Below are 17,142 nucleotides of genomic sequence, written 5' to 3'. Positions count from 1 at the left end.
CAATTCGAGTCGGCTGTTCTCGTTCACTGAGTAAGACGCCAAATCTTACTGTCGTAGTGATAGCCGATGTCTCCATCCACATCCCGAATATCCTTTCCTTGACGAATACTTCACGTGATTAAGTCAAGAAGACCAACAGTTTGAAGCCCTGCGATCGAAGGTGCGAGAAGAGTTGAACCGGTCCGTTTCGAATGGGTTGATCAGGGCGCCTTCGCCTCTTAAAACAACAAGTCTCCACTACCCACGCAACGAGCGGGTCCTCGGAAAATCATCAGCATCCAAAGCAGGTTCATGTACCCTGAACATGCGAGTCAAACATCGGGCCCCTGTGTGTATGCGCTGGTATGAACGACGAGGCTGTGGGTGCAGCCGAAAACGGCCCTTTGTATATGTCCCCTTCGCCCGCCAGTCTCCACGAGAGCCTGCTCGTGCACCCAATTGGCTCAACGTACCGAAACTTCGGCCCGAACTCTATGAGGCTTTGGCTATTGTATATCTTATCTCTGAGAAGCTCTTGATGCAACCGAACAAGGCCCTTCTCAGAACACCTTCCCCGTTCGCAAGTCTCCACGCGGTGCTGCCAAGTTGAAGGAACGAAGCACGAGCGCAATCTAGCGGTACGGGCCTTGAGAGTGCGTCAATTTCGATAGTGTTAGGTAACGTGGGATGTATGATGACTTTTCATACGACGACGTTGCTCTGTTGAACTCCGCAGCAGTCTTTTGGTCGTCAACGAAGGCGCCAGGGTAGTGGAGAATCGGTACCCGATCTGGATGCATGCTGCACCTCCGGTGATGAGCCGAGCGACACTGTTGCATGCATCGCCTCGAGCCATACCATATCCCAGGCATATGATATGCATTGATTTGGACGCAAATGACATATATCCCGAGGACGTTGGAGGCTACACCGTTTTTCGTGCTGATATGTATGACATGCATCGTTCCGAGCCGTGCTTTAGTGTAACCACGATCAGCTCTCGCTATGTTCTTACAATACCAGTACTATGGTACGACCCAAAAGGCCTATGTATAAGCCGGAAGTGAGAGCCCGTCTTACTTACTATGTAAAGAAGCAGGTGAGCCCTGGAGTGTATGTCGGATGTGGGCCACTGGCAAGGGTCTGTTGCAGCTAAGCCGATTGGGATGCTTAGTTCACGTAAGGTAGTAACGCTTAGGGTCTATCCGAAGTCACCCCAGATCGCGAGATCTTACCTGAAAGGTGTATCCACACACACAAAGCTTTTGCATACCATCACAGTACCAAGGCAGTTCGAGGTAGTCTCAGCGCGTACGTGTTATCAGCTGAAACCGATCCGAAGTCCCTCCAGATCAACAGCTCTTAGCGGCCCCACCCAGGATACTCTGGTCTGATAGTATGGCCGGTATATGTATCGCAACATCGCTATCGCCTTCTGGCTACCGAAACAAGCGTCAACGTTGAATAAAGTATGCAAGACAACGATTCCAGCGCCAAGAGCAGCGCGCCAGCCCCAAAACCCACCAAGTACCGCCTTGCCTGTGATAGCTGTCAACACTCCAAGATCCGATGTGATCAAGAGCGCCCGAAATGTCGCAGATGTGCGAAGAAAGGCATAGAGTGCGTCTATAGCCCGGCGCGACGAGCTGGGCGACCGCGCACTCGCAACAACAGCAAGAGCTCCACCGGCATCACTACCAGCGCAACTGCGAGCCAGAAAGGGTATCTGACGCCCATGACGGAGACCGGCATTACCATTCCGACCTCAGGTGAGGTGTCGCCATTTGCTCCATTCAGCCTGGCATCCACCTCAGAGAACTGCTCCAGCTCCAGTTCCAGCTCCGACTCCAGCGCATCCACCATTCCCGGCATGGCGCAATCTACGGACTTATCGAGCCCCGATCGGATGGAATTCTCGCCATATCGACATTCAGACGACGATTTCCTGCAAGGTCTGCCAGATTTCATCGGTTCGCAATGTGGCACACCCAAGCAAACAGCCAATTGCTATTACCCAATGTCTCCCGATTTCCACATTGCTCCCGAGCTTCTCGACATGGGGTTCTGTGGAGCGCCATGGGAGCAGCAGCAACGAGAGCATGAACAGCACCAGTCCGATCCTTCGACCATGCTTCTTGCCGAAGGGCTACCGTACTTTGGTTTGCTGACCCCAGACGGTCATCAACCATGCTATCATCCGGATCAGCAATATGCGAACACGCCAATGCCGACCACAAGTAGCAAAGGCTTCGATAACTGCGGCTACGTGGTCCCTCCGCAGCAGCAAACACATCCACAATTCCCGCAACCCTCAGACGACATCTCTCTTTCGCCTAAGTCATGCAACTGCGTGCCCACCCTCCTCGATCACCTATCTACATCTTCGTATTCGCCCTCCTCCTCACCCATCGCCTCCACCTCAGCCGCGCTCTCCACCTCGAGAATGCTCATAACCTGCTGCTGCAACACGATGGCGTGCCCGAACGCATGTTCGACGCGCCCTTCGACTGCGCTCGTCATCTGTGAGGCTATCGACCGAGCACTTGTTTCGCTCAAACTGGGCGGCACTTCCCTCTGGACACCGACGCTGGCATCATCACCAAGTTGCGACAGTGGCGCATCTTCACCACCGTCTTCATCGTTATCGTCATCAAGTACAACAGGTGGGACTTCAGTGATAGACGAGGAGCACGAGCCGCTACGCTGCGGAACACTGCCGATCAGGGGCGCCGACCGGCGGGCCGTAGTGCGGGTGCTACTAGTGAAGCGAGTGTTGGAGGCCCAGCGGGTCCTGGAACGCCTAAGGGATGCCTTGTTGTCGGGTTTGCTAGTCGATGGGGAGGCGGCGGCGGTGAAGAATCCTCTTCTGGCACTGTGTGCGGATGTTGCGGGGGAGTTTGCGACGAAGGTGGCGGAAAGGGTGGAGACTGTAAAGCTACAGATGTAATGGGTAAAGACTGGCGCAGGGAGTATAGGAGTCACTGGCCTATGACTGGGCAGGCTACAATGACGGGACCTCTTTTAGTTGTCGATAGTTCATCAAGCGACTGCGTTTTGTGGCGTTCGTGCCATCTTCCATGAAGTCAACACTGCTATTGCAACCTGTTCTGCCCAACGTGACGCCATCTCCCGTGCACGTACACTACTCTTGCTCATTGTGAAGTTCAGGTTGCCTAAACACGTATGCATAGCCATGACGATAAGCCCTGATTGCTTCACGGTTTTCGTGGACGAGACACAAGATAGTCCTCGATAGGTCAATGGCTCGGTTTGTTTTCTCTTTCGGGGGTTACTATCAGCCATAATGACAACAGATAGCGCGGTGTTTTCGAGTCCAGATCTTCAAACAGTCGTCACTACTAAACCACGTTACCACTCCCCCGGTACGACGATCTCGGCCACCGATGATACGAACGACTCTCAATGATTCACAATGTACCGAAGAAGCACAGGCAATATCGAGATGTGTCTGTGCTGTCAAAATACGTATAACTTCATAGTTCCTGGTCGCAGAGTCTTGTATCTCATCATCAACGACCTCTACACCAATTCATCAGTGAAGAGTTTACGACCATGTCTGCCATTCCGTTTCTGTCTGAACCTTCAGATGCACCTTATGACGAAAACGTCGAAGCCGACAACATCCTTGATGCTCTCGAGACTCTGGCCGCCGGCCACATCCCCGCCTCTCTTTACAAAGACGAGGAAAAGCGACTTCGATTTCTCGAAGCTGCCAGGATGGCCTCTCTCAAGCTCGAGCAACCATGGGACACTATGCAGCGTCTGATCTTTTGCGCACTGCCACCCAACATGGTGCAAGTGGGCATCGATCTGGGGCTGTGGAGACTCCTTGCTGCGCGGCAGGGTACGGCGATGAGCGTGAGTCAATTGGCTGCCGAGTTGGGCGCTGAGGAGGCACTGCTAGTGCGAGTGCTACGATATGCAGCAACGCAGTGGATGGTGGAGCAAGTCGGAGTGGAGACGTACCGGGCCACAAACATCACGCGATACCTAGCCATGTCAGGGCTTGAATCCGTGATCTTCCATGTGTGAGTACCACTGGACCTTGATTCTGAGGCTTGTAACTAATTTACTTTGCAGAACAGAGAGGAATATCGCAACGTACAATGCGATACCAAAGTGGATGGCGGACAATGGCTACAAGCAACCGCTGGACAACAAGCATCTTCCGTTCAACTTGGGCAAGAACACGGACCTGCACTTCTTTGAGTGGCTATCGCAGCGACCCCGTCATCAACAAGCCTTCAACGAGTACATGTCGTTTCAGCGAGTGGGGCAGAAGAGCTGGCTCGACGTGTTTCCGCTCGAGAAGTACGTGCACGGCTCCACTACGGGAGATAATCACCGAACTCTCTTCGTGGACGTCGGTGGCGGATACGGACACCAGGCTAGGGAGGTGTTGAGGAGATTTCCCCAGCTGCAGGGACGTGTTGTGCTGCAGGACACGCACGCGGCGGCCATCGATTCTGCAAAGAGTATTGAGGGACTGAAGGTTGTCCACCATGACTTCACACAGCCGCAGCCAGTCAAGGGAGCGTGCGTCTACTACCTACGCAACATCCTGCATGACTGGCCTGATCAGGCCTGCTACAACATCCTTTCTCAACTCAAAGACGCTCTTGCTCCTGACTCAGTCATCTTGCTGGACGAGCTTGTCATCCAGGATGAGGGCGCGCACTGGTACGGCGCATCGTTTGATTTGCTGATGATGGCCAATTATGGGGCACAAGAGAGGTCATTGGCTAAGTGGGATCGTATCTTGAAGGAAGTTGGGCTGGAACGGAAGATGTTTGTGCCGTACAGCATGCAGGGAGATGGCGTTCAGGTAGTCGGGGCTCGAACAGCGGTGCATGAGAAGTTGTGAATGTATCTTTTAGCGATTTTTGGTTGGTGTTCATTGGCACGAGAACGGTTGTATACAATGTCGCCCCTTGGTGTGGACCTGGTCAGGCCGGGATGCCTAATGAGAATTTCGGTGCTTCTTCGCCAAGACATCTCCGTATCGATAAGCTCTCCCCAAAACTGTTCCGATAGCCGGAACGTCTTTCCGAAACTGCACGCCGGCAAAGGCCATCTGGACAGTGATCATGAGCAATAGTTGCTTGCATCTTCGATCATCGGCAGGTTAGCTCGTATTCCATCTCACCCCGGGGCGATTATGTGAGGGCAAAGCGACGTTACTCAAACCACCGCAGCGCGCGAGCTGCGATATTCGGTGGATTTTGGTTTACCCCGGATTCCGACTTGCCAAATTGGTCCGCGAATCGCGACACTCTCGCGATCTAGACATGGGGCTTTGCACAGTGACATGCAGCTTGTATGTAAGCTAACAAGCGCCCCATACTTTTGGTCATTGTACAACTGCAGTCGCGATATCGTGCGCGCAATACTCATCTCATACACACATCGTTCGCCATTACCACCATGTCAAGCAACTTCAAGATTGAGCCATTGGTCCATCCTTCGGGAAAGACTTGCAAGGTACGAGTTGAATCCATGCATGAGCGCTCTTCTTGCTTTCAGTCGCTCACATCTTTCCTCTTAGTTTGGAGCCATCGTCACTGGTCTCGACCTGAACAAGTTCACGGACGAGACGGTAGCACAGCTGCAGAAAGCCACCTGGGAGCACAAGCTTCTCATCATCAAAGGCCAACATGACCTGGAACCGAAGCGTGGCTGGGAGCTGCTCCAGAAGCTCGACCCGGACTCTTGTAAGATAGACAACACCACCTTCGCTCGCGCGTTCTACCCCAAGGATGGTATAGTGGTAAGTCCAGCGACAGAACTTCCGCCACTGCAAAGTACGACGGAGCGCTGATGGATGATCAGGCAGCGATCAACTATGTCGAAGTCCCTGACGCAGGCGCCTTTGTCTTCATTGGCAAAGGCCCCCAAGACGACCCGCGCTATGGCAAGCCAGGCCTAAACATGGGCGCTACCAACTTCAACCAATACTACTGCAAGCCGCTTGCAGACGAAGATTTCGAGGCTGGAAAGACTCGCTTCCACTGGTGGCACGTGGACGGCACCTACTGGAAATACGATCCCCCGACCTTCACCATGCTCCGACCCATCAAGTTCCCTACAGAGGGCAAGGCGACACAGACGGTGGAATGGGCCGACGGCTCGGGTCAGAGCATGGAAGTAAAGCCAGGACGCACGGCGTTTGTGGATGTCGAGCAGCTGTATGAGTCGCTGAGCGACGAGGAGAAGCAGATGGTGGACCACAGCTGGGTTGAGTACATGTACTGGCCGTACGAGAAGATCAAGGGCTGCCGCGGTGCACCAAATGGTCTGGGTGTAGCGAGCGAGGGCAGGGAGTTGCCAGACGAGGAGGTGGAGGCGCATGAGGAGGGAAGCAAGGAGTGGCAGAAAAAGGTATGCCTGCCTATACAACAGACTCAAGGGATCTGGTGCTAATACCGTTGTAGCTCCCGCTGGTATGGGTCAATCCCGTCACTGGCAAGAAGTCGTTCCAGTGCCAGCACAACCTCGCCCGCCGGTTATTCATCCGTAAGGGTCCGAACGACACTCCAAAGGTCATAGACGACTTGGGCGAAGTCAGGAAGTTCCTTGACAGCTTTCAAGGGCGCATGATCAAGCCTGAGCACATCTGGGTCGGACCTGAGGAAGAGCAAGACTTGCTTCTCTTCCAGAACTACGGACTCTTCCACACAAAGATCGATTACCCGGCAAGTTGGGGTGTCAGGACGGTGCACCAAGGTTGGTTGCCTGGCGGTAAGCCGCCCGCTGGACCTGTGCCGATTCCAGAGCTTTAGATAGAGACTGTGGCGCCCATACGTAGTTGCTCAAACCAAGAGGTTCTTCAAGCATCGTTGATCGCGTCCCTTCTCCCAATGCCCAGTGTGATGACTTCCAACGAGTACGTCATGATTATTTGTCTCAATCCTCACATCGTAACTACTATTCCGCCGAATGGTTCGTCGCGTCCGACGCGGTCCGATCGAGGGCCTTGTTGCTGGCCAGGGTATGCGTTGGGTGATGCATGTTTGCGGTCCGAACGGCGCTATAGTGGGAGGTGTCGTCATTCTCGAGTACATCCTTGATCGCGCGTGTCACGCCCGTCGCGCTGGGAAGGAGTGATGGGTACTTCCCACGTTCCTGCCAGACGCCAGCCACGTTGACGGCCCGTGGCGCGCGTTCCGACGCCAAGGCGCCAACTCTGTTTCGTCTCCATACAGCTCTCAGCGCCCACAGCGGCCTCCCCGATCAACAACAATAACCATTCGTCAAGCTCTCTGTGACTGACTGCGGTTGTGTACCTTGAAGCGATGCGTATCTAGGGACGGCGGTGATGGACAGGATTTTGCTGCTTGGTCAATCAGTCGCATCACTTATCATACGCTATTCAATGGAAGTTGTTGAGCCCTCGAGTTCGATCGTTTGGATCAAAGTACATTCTTCTCTATATACAGAAGCTCTAGATCACTTGAAAGCCCATATCCTGTTATGAAATTTCATCCTTTCCACATTCTGACCAGAAATCCTGCATGTCATCGAATACCAGATTCGTAAGTTCGTTATGTTCGCGAAGTCTCTGTTTCGAGAGCACTTCTTCATACGGGTGTTGAACGCATTGCGGGAGCTGCAAGCAGCTATCCGTCGCATACTCACATCCTCGCCATCAACAGCTCGCCGATCAGACCAGTCACCAGAACCCCACTGACCCACCACTGGCTGTAGACGAAGAAGTCCTTACACCTGGCTGGGTTCCAGACGTCGAGCCGAGCCAACATGAAAAAGGCAGCAAATGAAGACACAGCGGCGCTAGCCATGAACGGACCGCGCATCAGACCACCACAGGTCACGGTCGCCCACAAGAAGGCAGCCATGGCGCTCGCGATGGACAGCAGGAATACCTTGGGGTAGTGGCGCACGGCTATAGCCAGCGATCCCACCCCTGCGTTCAGGTCATCTCTGATGTCCTGGAAAGCGTAGACAGTATCGTAGGTGATGTTGAAAAGGGACTGGCAGGCCCACATGGCGAGGAGAGCCTTGCTGCGATCCTCCACGTTGAGCTTGTTTGCCGAGCTTGCTGGGTATGGTCCATCAACGACAGCGGCATCGACTAAGTAGACGGCCCAGCCCACACCACCGCCCAGGCAGAGTTGTGGGAAGTTGCTGAAGCGCTTCATGAAGGGGTAGACGAGGGCGAGGAAGGTGATCCAAACGGCGTGCTCACCCGCGCGGGCGGGCAAGGTAGCGTTGATCAGAACGTGGCGCGATGCGACGAGGAAGAGGGTTGTGGCGAGAGCTTCTGGCGTGGTGATGGCACCGCGGGCGAGCGGCCGCTTCTTGCAACGCTCGACTTGCCGGTCAAGGTCTTGGTCGACAGTGTCGTTCCAGGCGCAGCCGAAGCTACGGAGGATCAGGACATCGAGCATGAAGATGCCGCTCAGCTTGGCCCAATCGGCTGGGCCGAGCGCTGTTGGGTCGGTCAAGTTGACCGAGTAGAGGAAGCCGATGAAATAGGGGAAGGCGGCGCCCAACAGTCCAGCAGGCTTGGTGAACCGCGTGAGCTCGAGGTATGGGCGCAAGGAAGTCTTCCGTGGCACATCTTTGGGTCGTGACCCGATGACCGTCAGTCTGGGAGGTGCGGTCTCCACGAGGGTCTGGGTTTGAGTTTGCTGGGTCGACATGTTGCTTGTAGCTCAACCACGATACGCAGGTCTCGAAAGGAAAAATTGCAGAAGACGAGACTCAGAACGAGTGGCCTCTAGAAGTTTCACCACCTCGACAGCAAAGCAGTTCTTAAGCTGTAGAGTTTTTGCACGCTGTCAGGCTCTCTGACTTGTGCTGCCCAATCATATTGGCCGCGTTTTCCATACACCACCTACCCAACTCGTTTTGCAAGGCTTATCGGAGAGTTTGCGGGTCTATCGGTACATTTATCGTGGAAGTATGGAGCACAGAGAGTAGCCAAAGACACTTCGTATCTCTGCTGCACGATTCGCTTCACCTACCTGTGAAGCGGACGCTGATTGAGCTGACATCTAAACTCTTACTCGTCCTCGGAGCGCCCCTACACGCCGTGACGTATGGGTCCGGATGTAAGGAGGCTTTCCTGAGGAGATTCTCATGTCTGGGGCCGAACGCTAGCCACTTTCTTGCTTCCGAAGATGTTGATCCTTCGTGAGGCAAAGGCTGCAGGGTTCTGTAAAGGCATCTAGATCGTCATCAGGTTCCATGACACCATTGGGGTGGTCAGCTTCGTGGGGCATTGCGTGGAGGAGGGCTCGTCCCCAAACAGGACTACCTGGGTATAGCGTCAAAATCCACCGTCGATGCAACCCATGTCCCCACACCAACTCGAAACTCGGATAATTTTCGTAAAGTCGGGGCCCGACACCACTTGAACACGATATCATGGCAAGATTACTTTCCCTTCATACTTCATCGGCTCGAGCCGGCTCGGGTGAAGAAGCGGCTACGGGAGAAGAAGTAGCAGCGCGTTGGAACTGCAGCGCACCGGTGCAATAAAACACTTAACTTGGCGATTGACATAAAACTGTGTACTTTGATGCAAAGCGCTCGTTCCCACTCCAAACTTCTTGTGCATAACTTTCATTTGTAGAGGGAACGAACAGTAACTCCAATGGCTGTACCCGACGTTGCCAACCTCCAAGCCCGATACGCGCAGGAACGCGACAAGCGACTGCGAGCCGATGGTTTCCAGCAGTACACGACTCTACACAGCGAAGCAGAAGCCCCGCTCGCAGATGACCCATGGGTTGACAAAGGGCAGCAACAGGACGCGGGTCCACTCAAGGACGGCGACAACATCCAGTTCCTCATCATCGGTGCCGGCCACGCAGGTCTGCTAGCTGCAGGACGATTGGTAGAAGCGGGCTTCTCGGCGAAGGGCATCTACCTGGTAGACGTCGCGGGGGGCTTTGGTGGGACATGGTACTGGAACCGATACCCAGGTTTACAATGCGATGTAGAGAGCTACATCTACATGCCTTTCCTCGAGGAAACAGGCTACAAGCCCAAACACAAGTACGCGTCAGGCGACGAGATCCGTCAACACTGCGAACGTGTGGCATCGCACTTTGGACTGCGTGGGCAGTTCTCAACACGGGTGCTCGGCGCGACATGGGACGAAACGAAGCGGCGCTGGATGGTCCGCATGCGGAGGGAGCACGGCAATGGCGAGGAGATGACCATCTTGACGCAGTTTGTCGTTCCAGCTAGTACCATATTTACGGAACCCAGGATGCCTAAGCTCGACGGCTTCGAGGAGTTGCGCGCCAACATTCCCGTCTTCCACACCGCGCGATGGGACTTCAGCTGCACTGGTGGCTCGCCGACGGACCCTACACTTTCGAAACTTCAAGGCAAGCGTGTCGGCGTTATTGGCACGGGTGCGACGGCGGTGCAGGTGATACCACAGGTAGCGAAATGGGCCGGCCACACGTATGCCTTCCAGCGCACACCATCGTACTGCGTACCCCGTCGCCAACAGACCACGGACGAGAGCACATGGGCACAAAACGTGGCAACGGGACCTGGCTGGCAACGCGCTCGCCGGCTCAACTTCGACACCTTCTTCGATGGGGAGAAGCGTTCAGAGGAGCACCCAGATCTTGTCGCCGATGGCTGGACGCAGTATGCGCGCGGGTTTGCTGGCTTCATTGGAGGGCCACGTTTCGTCACACCTCAGAATTTAGAAGAGCACGCTCGATCGCTCTACGAGATGGATGTGCCACTGGCAGAACAGGCACGAGAGCATGTGCGAAACAGCGTCACGAAGGACCAAGCCACGGCAGAGCGGCTACAGCCTTGGTATCCCATGTGGTGCAAACGACCAACCTTCCAGGATGGGTACTTTGCCGCGTTCAACCAGCCCAACGTCACGCTTGTAGACACAGATGGTAAAGGCGTGGAGCGGTGCACACCACGAGGCCTGGTCGCCAATGGAGTCGAGTATGAGCTGGACGTGCTCATTCTTGCCACAGGATTCCTGCTGGCGACCGGTGCGAGCGCAGCCCCTGCCGAACTCTTCGGCATACCCATTGTAGGCCGTAACGGCCGCCGTCTCAAAGACAAATATGGCTCTGCCGACTTTGCGACGATACACGGCATCGCTACAAACGGCTTCCCCAATTTGCTGTATCCCGGTCTCGGTGGTGGGCCAGGCTCGCCCAACCTCACCGCGGTCTTCGACCTCGAGTCCACACATATCGCCAGTATATTGAAGGAGGCTGCGCGAAAGGCTTCGGATCCTACTCAGATGGTCATCGAGCCAACTAAGCAGGCAGAGGATGCGTGGACGGACGACGTTGAGAGGCGGGCGCTGTGGTACTCTGTCGTGCTAGCCTGTACGCCGGGCTACTTCAATCATGAAGGCGCGACGATGCGTATGGCTGGAGGCGACCCTGAACATCGGCGACAGGCTATGCGGAGGGTGCTTCATGGAGGAGGGATGGCCATGTACGAGCAAATGATCCGCGAGTACGATGCGAAGGGCGACATTGAGGGCTTCGAGGTATCGTGATTTGGCATTATCGCGGCATTGTAGATAGTAACTGTAGCTTATTAGTATCTTGTATCTTGTGGCTCTCAATGTGTACGTGTGATCAGTACGATCGCGAGAGACAAGATCCGTACATACGCAGACCGGCATATCCATAAAGCCTGTGCTTCTCCCATACATTACCTCAAATGAGCCATGGCAAAGCGTGCGTCGTTCAGTATGTTTTATTGCAGTGTCTTTAGGGGCGAGTGGCTATTGATAGGATAGGAGTGGGTTGAGGGAAAGCGACTACTGATAACTTCTTGGCAGGGCGAACATGCCACTAACCTCGGCTCGCGTTGACACTGCCCAGGTGGTCAAGTCGGAAGCATCAACAGGTAGCCGGTAACCACAACAAAATTTGTTAGACGTAATACCTTGACCTCCAGGTTTCCATTGGCCCGCGATTGATGCCAATGGTGAGTGGAGCGTGGCGTGGCATTGCCACAGCCCGAAAATCCATGTCGCCTTCGCTTGTACGGTGGCAGCTGAGGAATACCATTTCGACAAATCGTCTGGTGAGCTTCGTGTTCTGATACGATGACCTTGAGCGCAGACGCATTACGCGTACGCACGTCTGGATGTGCCTTCCTGAAGTAGGACTCCATTGGGCAACGCCTGGTCATACACACTCAGCTCACTTCATCTAGCCTTCGAATTCAGAACGGTGTTGACTTGGTGTACGGGCAACAACAAGAGCGAAGAGTTGATATGGTATTCAGTTGGTCTGGAAATCAGGTTGCTGGACTTGAGCTACACCCACAGCGATGCCTTACTGGGAGCGGTCAATGCGTACATGCTATCAACCCAGCATGTGGCTCCTGTTGTACTTGTAAGATAACTACTACCAGCCAATAACCATTTGAAAGACGTGGTCAGAGGCTTCCCAGATATCGTATAGAAGTTTTGCAGCTGCAAGTCCCCGCTGAAGGCGCATTGCCCAGGCCAGCTTCATTGGACAGCTGCAGTACCTGGTATTCAATACGTGCTCCTGTCCAAGGCTTCATCGTAATTTCCTCCTGATGCGGCTTGGGCTATCAAGCATGCAATCCGAACGTGGTTGTATCGAACCTTGGAACGTTGTTAGAATCTGACCGCTAAGCCATCGGCCGCGGTCTTTTATTAAAGCATCATTTCCCCAGGTTTCAAACCATACAGATCCTGAGACAGAACGCATGATTGAACCTCAAACGACGACAAACCTAGTCCTTTAAGTAGCAATGGCAAGGCGTACCTCTCATAGCTACCACGTTCATCGGCTTGCTGGTGTCGAGGTCGCTATCTATGTGGGTAGGGAAAGCTTTGGGGCGCACGACACCGCTGCGAAGGACGGACGTCAACATGCAAAAAGCATTACAGTTGGCTCAAGACGACGTGCCGCTAATCCATCTAATGGTGTGATAGACCCTGGCAGCGTCGATAGCTCCTTCCTTGCCCCTGGACAACGGTAAGTGCACTAGCTCAACACCGATTAGTGGCGGATGTGCTCCAACTTCCCCGGTAGCGGATCAGACATTCTGCTTCTGCTGGACTGCAGCTGCTTTCGACTTCGACTTCATGCCTCTTTCCTCGATACTCGTGCGTCTCCGCCAACATCACCGAACAACACGCACCGATACGGAGCCATCGTAGAGCAAAGTGTTCATTATGCCTGCTCATTTGACACATCGACGTTTGCGACGACCTATATGCAGCACTGGCCGCAGCCCTCTATCCTATGTCGATCGTCTTAACCGTCATCCTATCGTAGCATCTTGAACCCGCGCAGACGTATCCCATAACCTTAACGCCTAGAAGACAAAAACGACGCGTCGCCGAGCCTCATCCGATCTCGCCGTTTTCGACCGTTGCGTACATCATCCGTCCATCACACCATTGCTGAACCATCGGATCCCGTTGAGGTCAAGAGACCTCGCCTCGCATGGCTTACAAACGGAATATCAATAAAACAAAAACGTTAAGAGCTATTTTTGGGGGACATTTTGGCGCAAACACGCTTGGGTTTCCACAGGCGGTCCACAATGGAATACATGCACTGCCAAGACAAGGAAAACGGGAAAAATATGTCGAGAACAAGACCAACAACAAAGGGAAGAGACGGAAGGGTGTATAAATGAATGTGAGCGATACGCAATACGAACAGACAGTCTGTCTGGGGACACGACATGATGCAGGCAAGACTTCGGGCTTGTTGTCATCGGTAGGTGTTCCCGTCGAGGTATCGAACAGCACTCGAATCGCCTAACGTTCGCTGGCCGAGCAACTAAATTATAGGCCGCGCGGGAGAAGTTCTGGATGCCGGCGTCGGCAATGCTTCAGCCTAGCATCGACCCTCTTGAAGACCTTGTCGCAATAATTGGCCTCGCAAGCCCATTCCCTCGCTTGGCCAAGATGTTTCTGTCTTCGGTGGCGCCCATAGTTGCCCAGTCGGTAGACTCCGGTAAATGTCGCAGAGCAATGAGGGCATGGAAGCGGATCCGATGTCGCAGAACTTGCAGGAGAAGACGGTCTTGAGCTTGACGTGTCGGTATCCGGGACTTGGAGATGATTGCCGCTGGATTTTGACCTAACCCGATCAGTACTTATCAATGGCGCCAATAGCACATGAAGACTTACTCTCGACGAGAAGTGCCATGGACTGCAGTACGATCTGGGATAGAGTATGCGCGTTGAATTCCGACCGTGTGGCCTGTAGGTGGTGTGAAGAAGCCTTGCCCCTGCCCATGGTAGGTGAGTTGGGCAGACGCATACCTAGTATGATCTGATGGGTTACTAGGCAGAGGATGAGTCGGGCGCATAGTGGCTACGCTGGACTCTCCCCAGTCCGGATCCTCGGCATCCCCAGATGAGTCCGCAGACGAAGAGACCAGATTCTCGGTGTCGCCACTCTGATGACTGGCAGAGCTAGTTTGGGATGCCCCCACCAGGTTAGCCCAAGAAGTTAGCTGCTCGACTGGGGTTCTAGAGTATCCGTTGTAATGGTTTTCCGAAGACCATGGGGCCTCTTCTCTGTATACTACTGGATCTCCAGGCACAGGCACAGCATCGAATTCCATTCCTAGGGGTCCAGGATCGAAGCCGACGTTGAAGTCGATATCGAAGTCTAAAGCCGTATGAAAGTCGACAGACGGTTCAATTGCGGGACTGTTCTGTTGTTGAGACTGCTGCGTATAGTAACCGTGGAGCTCATGGCCGGGCGTCGGCGTGTACGCAGTTGGATCCTCGATGGGCTGTAGCATACTGTACTGATGCTGTCCATTGTACGTCGTCACGTCGTCGGGTGCGCCATCACCCGAGTCGTTACCAAAGGTAGGCATAGCCAGACGAGGGTTATATGAGTATGATGCCTGTCCAGGATCATTCACATGCGTATCACCGTTGACGAGGCTTTCTTGGCTGTCGCGCTGTTCGGGTCCGTACCCTGAGCACCTTGCGTGATGGTCCCTGCTATCAACGTCAGCTTTGTCATGTGTGGCATACTCAGGACTTTCATACCACTCGTAGTGTATACCATGGAAGTCGAATTGAGGCCCCTCTTCATCGCTGTCGTTCGATGGCGGGTGACACGGGTCGTACGAGTCTCCCCAGGAACGTGAGCGGCTCATCTTGGCAAGCGAGATGTCGACTTGCGGGAGTTACAAATCGCCTTTCCTATCGTCGCCACCTACTGCCACTAGTGCTATCGCGCCGACGCGTACTTGGAAGAGGAGGATTCTGTCGATGGCGGTCGGGGTATGGGTCTTGGGAACTGGATCAGGCGTCTTACTGGTTGCTGGCAGGACAGAAGCTAAAAATACAGAATTACGTTCGATGTTGGATGAGATGCATGCAAGAGACTTTCATGGGTGGTAATAGGAGATGGTTATGATATGCAAAGGACGCTGTGAGGTGTCCAGGTACGGTGGTTAGCGGGCGGGCCGGGGTATACCTAGCCACGCTGGGCAGAGGTCCTCCGATTTTCGATCGCAAGGACGACGTTTTCGACTGCAAGTTCGGGCTTCGATAATGCCAGAAATAACGTGGAGCGCAGAGGGATGGTATTTTCGTTGGGATGTACAAGGCGAGGCTTTACCAGGGCATGCGTCTATCCGGGGATGCGATGATGCACGCTCTCAAGAACGACCATGAACGTGGCGACGCGAAGCACAATCATGAGAGTCCTCCGGGCATTTTATCTGAAACACACTTGGACGAAGTCCTAGTGTGTGCCCTTCGGTAACGCGATTATTGCGATCCTATACCACTCCTATACGGCGCCGCTGTGATGATGAGGAGGCCCTCATCCCGAGCGATCTTGGACACGGGTCTCATGCCACGACGGTATCATTATACCTCATGCTCCAACGATTTGTACGTGTTTGAGCTGTTTGTTTGCCGATAGGAGGACGTCGTGCGGATGGCGGTGTGGAACGTCGGTTATGGTTGGCCGTATCCGGACTTGCTGTCATTGGCGGCTCCGATGGGTAGGCTTTTCAGCAGCTGCTAGCTCGAACATGTCGCACATCTTCATCAGGAACGACAGGCAGCTTCTGACATTTCCAAGGATCAGGGGCACCTGCAGTGACCCACCAGCAACAGCAGTACGGTGCGGTATAGCGAAGTCATTCTGTCTGGCTTGATCATCCCATGGTTGTGTTCAGAAGGGCACCGGGGGCGCTGAGCCACAACAACCCGAGCCGTGGTGGAGCCACTTGTCGAGTTCCCACGTCGTCATTGGAGCGGCGCCCGGTAGGGCATGGCGGAAGGTCGCGGCGGATAGCAGGGCGGACTCTAGGGCAGACTGAGCACGACGATGGTGGTTGGAAGTAGTGTGACGCTGTCTGTCCATGTTGCTTTGCGTAGACGTCTGGTCGTACTGACGGGGTGAGTTCTGCCTAGGACGACAGTGCAGACTGATTCGGGAATGGTATCGAAGGCATGTGTCCAAAGACTCGGTGCGCCACAGTCATCCGGCCAGGACTAGGAACGCGTTAAAATAGAGAAAATGGCATCAATCTTTAGGCCATGGAAGAGATGCGCTGCCTTTATCAATCATCCCCTCGACAGCCACCCACCCACACACCTCAATCCAAAGGGATGTCCGTAAACGCCCCCACTGAATGTCCTTCGACAAGGGAGCATCTACCGTGCGCCAAAGGTGGGCACATGGGTGTCAGCCGCATGGGAATGAACAGGCGGGACGCTGCACAGTGGCGGCTTGTTCTAGGGGTACCCGTGAAATATAGCAGCAGGCAGGCAAAAGACAGTCTTGGACGTATCCCCTCATTGAAAGCTCATAGATCAAACAATGCTGAACCACCATCCGGGTCTCTTCAGCTTCCACTGAGAACTGTCAATTATCTTGCGCGCTCTTACTGGACGAAGAACATGCTCAGCCTCGACAGGTGTTGCAACCTCTACACTTTCGGCGCGTACTAAGGCCACTATGTATGCTCTCGCGCGTAGCTGGCGCCGTTCATGCATATGTAGAGTGTTTATATCCAGCCAATATATGGGTACAATCCGAGCCACTATGCTTATACCAGCTCAGCGCAGCCCTTACGCCGAAGGGTTGCCCACCAAACAAGCAAATAATCTATGGCTGGGCTATGAACTGGAGACGCGAT

General features: G+C 54.1%; 4 protein-coding genes across 4 annotated transcripts; 3 read left to right on the top strand and 1 right to left on the bottom strand.

Annotated features, from left to right (window-relative positions):
- Window positions 1-3,552: 3,552 nt before the first annotated feature.
- J4E86_009098 (uncharacterized protein) lies at window positions 3,553-4,864 on the top strand (the record flags this gene model as incomplete). The annotated part of the gene is made up of 2 exons (XM_051449605.1): window positions 3,553-4,028; window positions 4,081-4,864. The coding sequence occupies 2 exons, from the start codon at window positions 3,553-3,555 to the stop codon at window positions 4,862-4,864; spliced, it is 1,260 nt and encodes a 419-aa protein (XP_051299459.1).
- A 560-nt stretch (window positions 4,865-5,424) lies between these two features.
- On the top strand, window positions 5,425-6,779 carry J4E86_009097 (uncharacterized protein; the record flags this gene model as incomplete). The annotated part of the gene is made up of 4 exons (XM_051449604.1): window positions 5,425-5,481; window positions 5,546-5,767; window positions 5,803-6,378; window positions 6,432-6,779. The coding sequence occupies 4 exons, from the start codon at window positions 5,425-5,427 to the stop codon at window positions 6,777-6,779; spliced, it is 1,203 nt and encodes a 400-aa protein (XP_051299458.1).
- Window positions 6,780-7,631: 852 nt separating this feature from the next.
- On the bottom strand, window positions 7,632-8,660 carry J4E86_009096 (uncharacterized protein; the record flags this gene model as incomplete). The annotated part of the gene is made up of 1 exon (XM_051449603.1): window positions 7,632-8,660. One exon carries the CDS (start codon window positions 8,658-8,660, stop codon window positions 7,632-7,634), a length of 1,029 nt encoding a protein of 342 aa, XP_051299457.1.
- A 956-nt stretch (window positions 8,661-9,616) lies between these two features.
- J4E86_009095 (uncharacterized protein) lies at window positions 9,617-11,518 on the top strand (the record flags this gene model as incomplete). The annotated part of the gene is made up of 1 exon (XM_051449602.1): window positions 9,617-11,518. The coding sequence occupies one exon, from the start codon at window positions 9,617-9,619 to the stop codon at window positions 11,516-11,518; it is 1,902 nt and encodes a 633-aa protein (XP_051299456.1).
- Window positions 11,519-17,142: the final 5,624 nt, after the last annotated feature.

The sequence above is a fragment of the Alternaria arbusti genome, assembly GCF_024043155.1.
Source record: "Alternaria arbusti strain BMP 1465 chromosome Unknown scaffold_15, whole genome shotgun sequence".
In the NCBI taxonomy this organism is placed as follows: domain Eukaryota; kingdom Fungi; phylum Ascomycota; class Dothideomycetes; order Pleosporales; family Pleosporaceae; genus Alternaria; species Alternaria arbusti.
The sequence above is the reverse complement of the archived record's forward strand: the minus strand, read 5'-3'. Positions and strand labels throughout refer to the sequence as shown.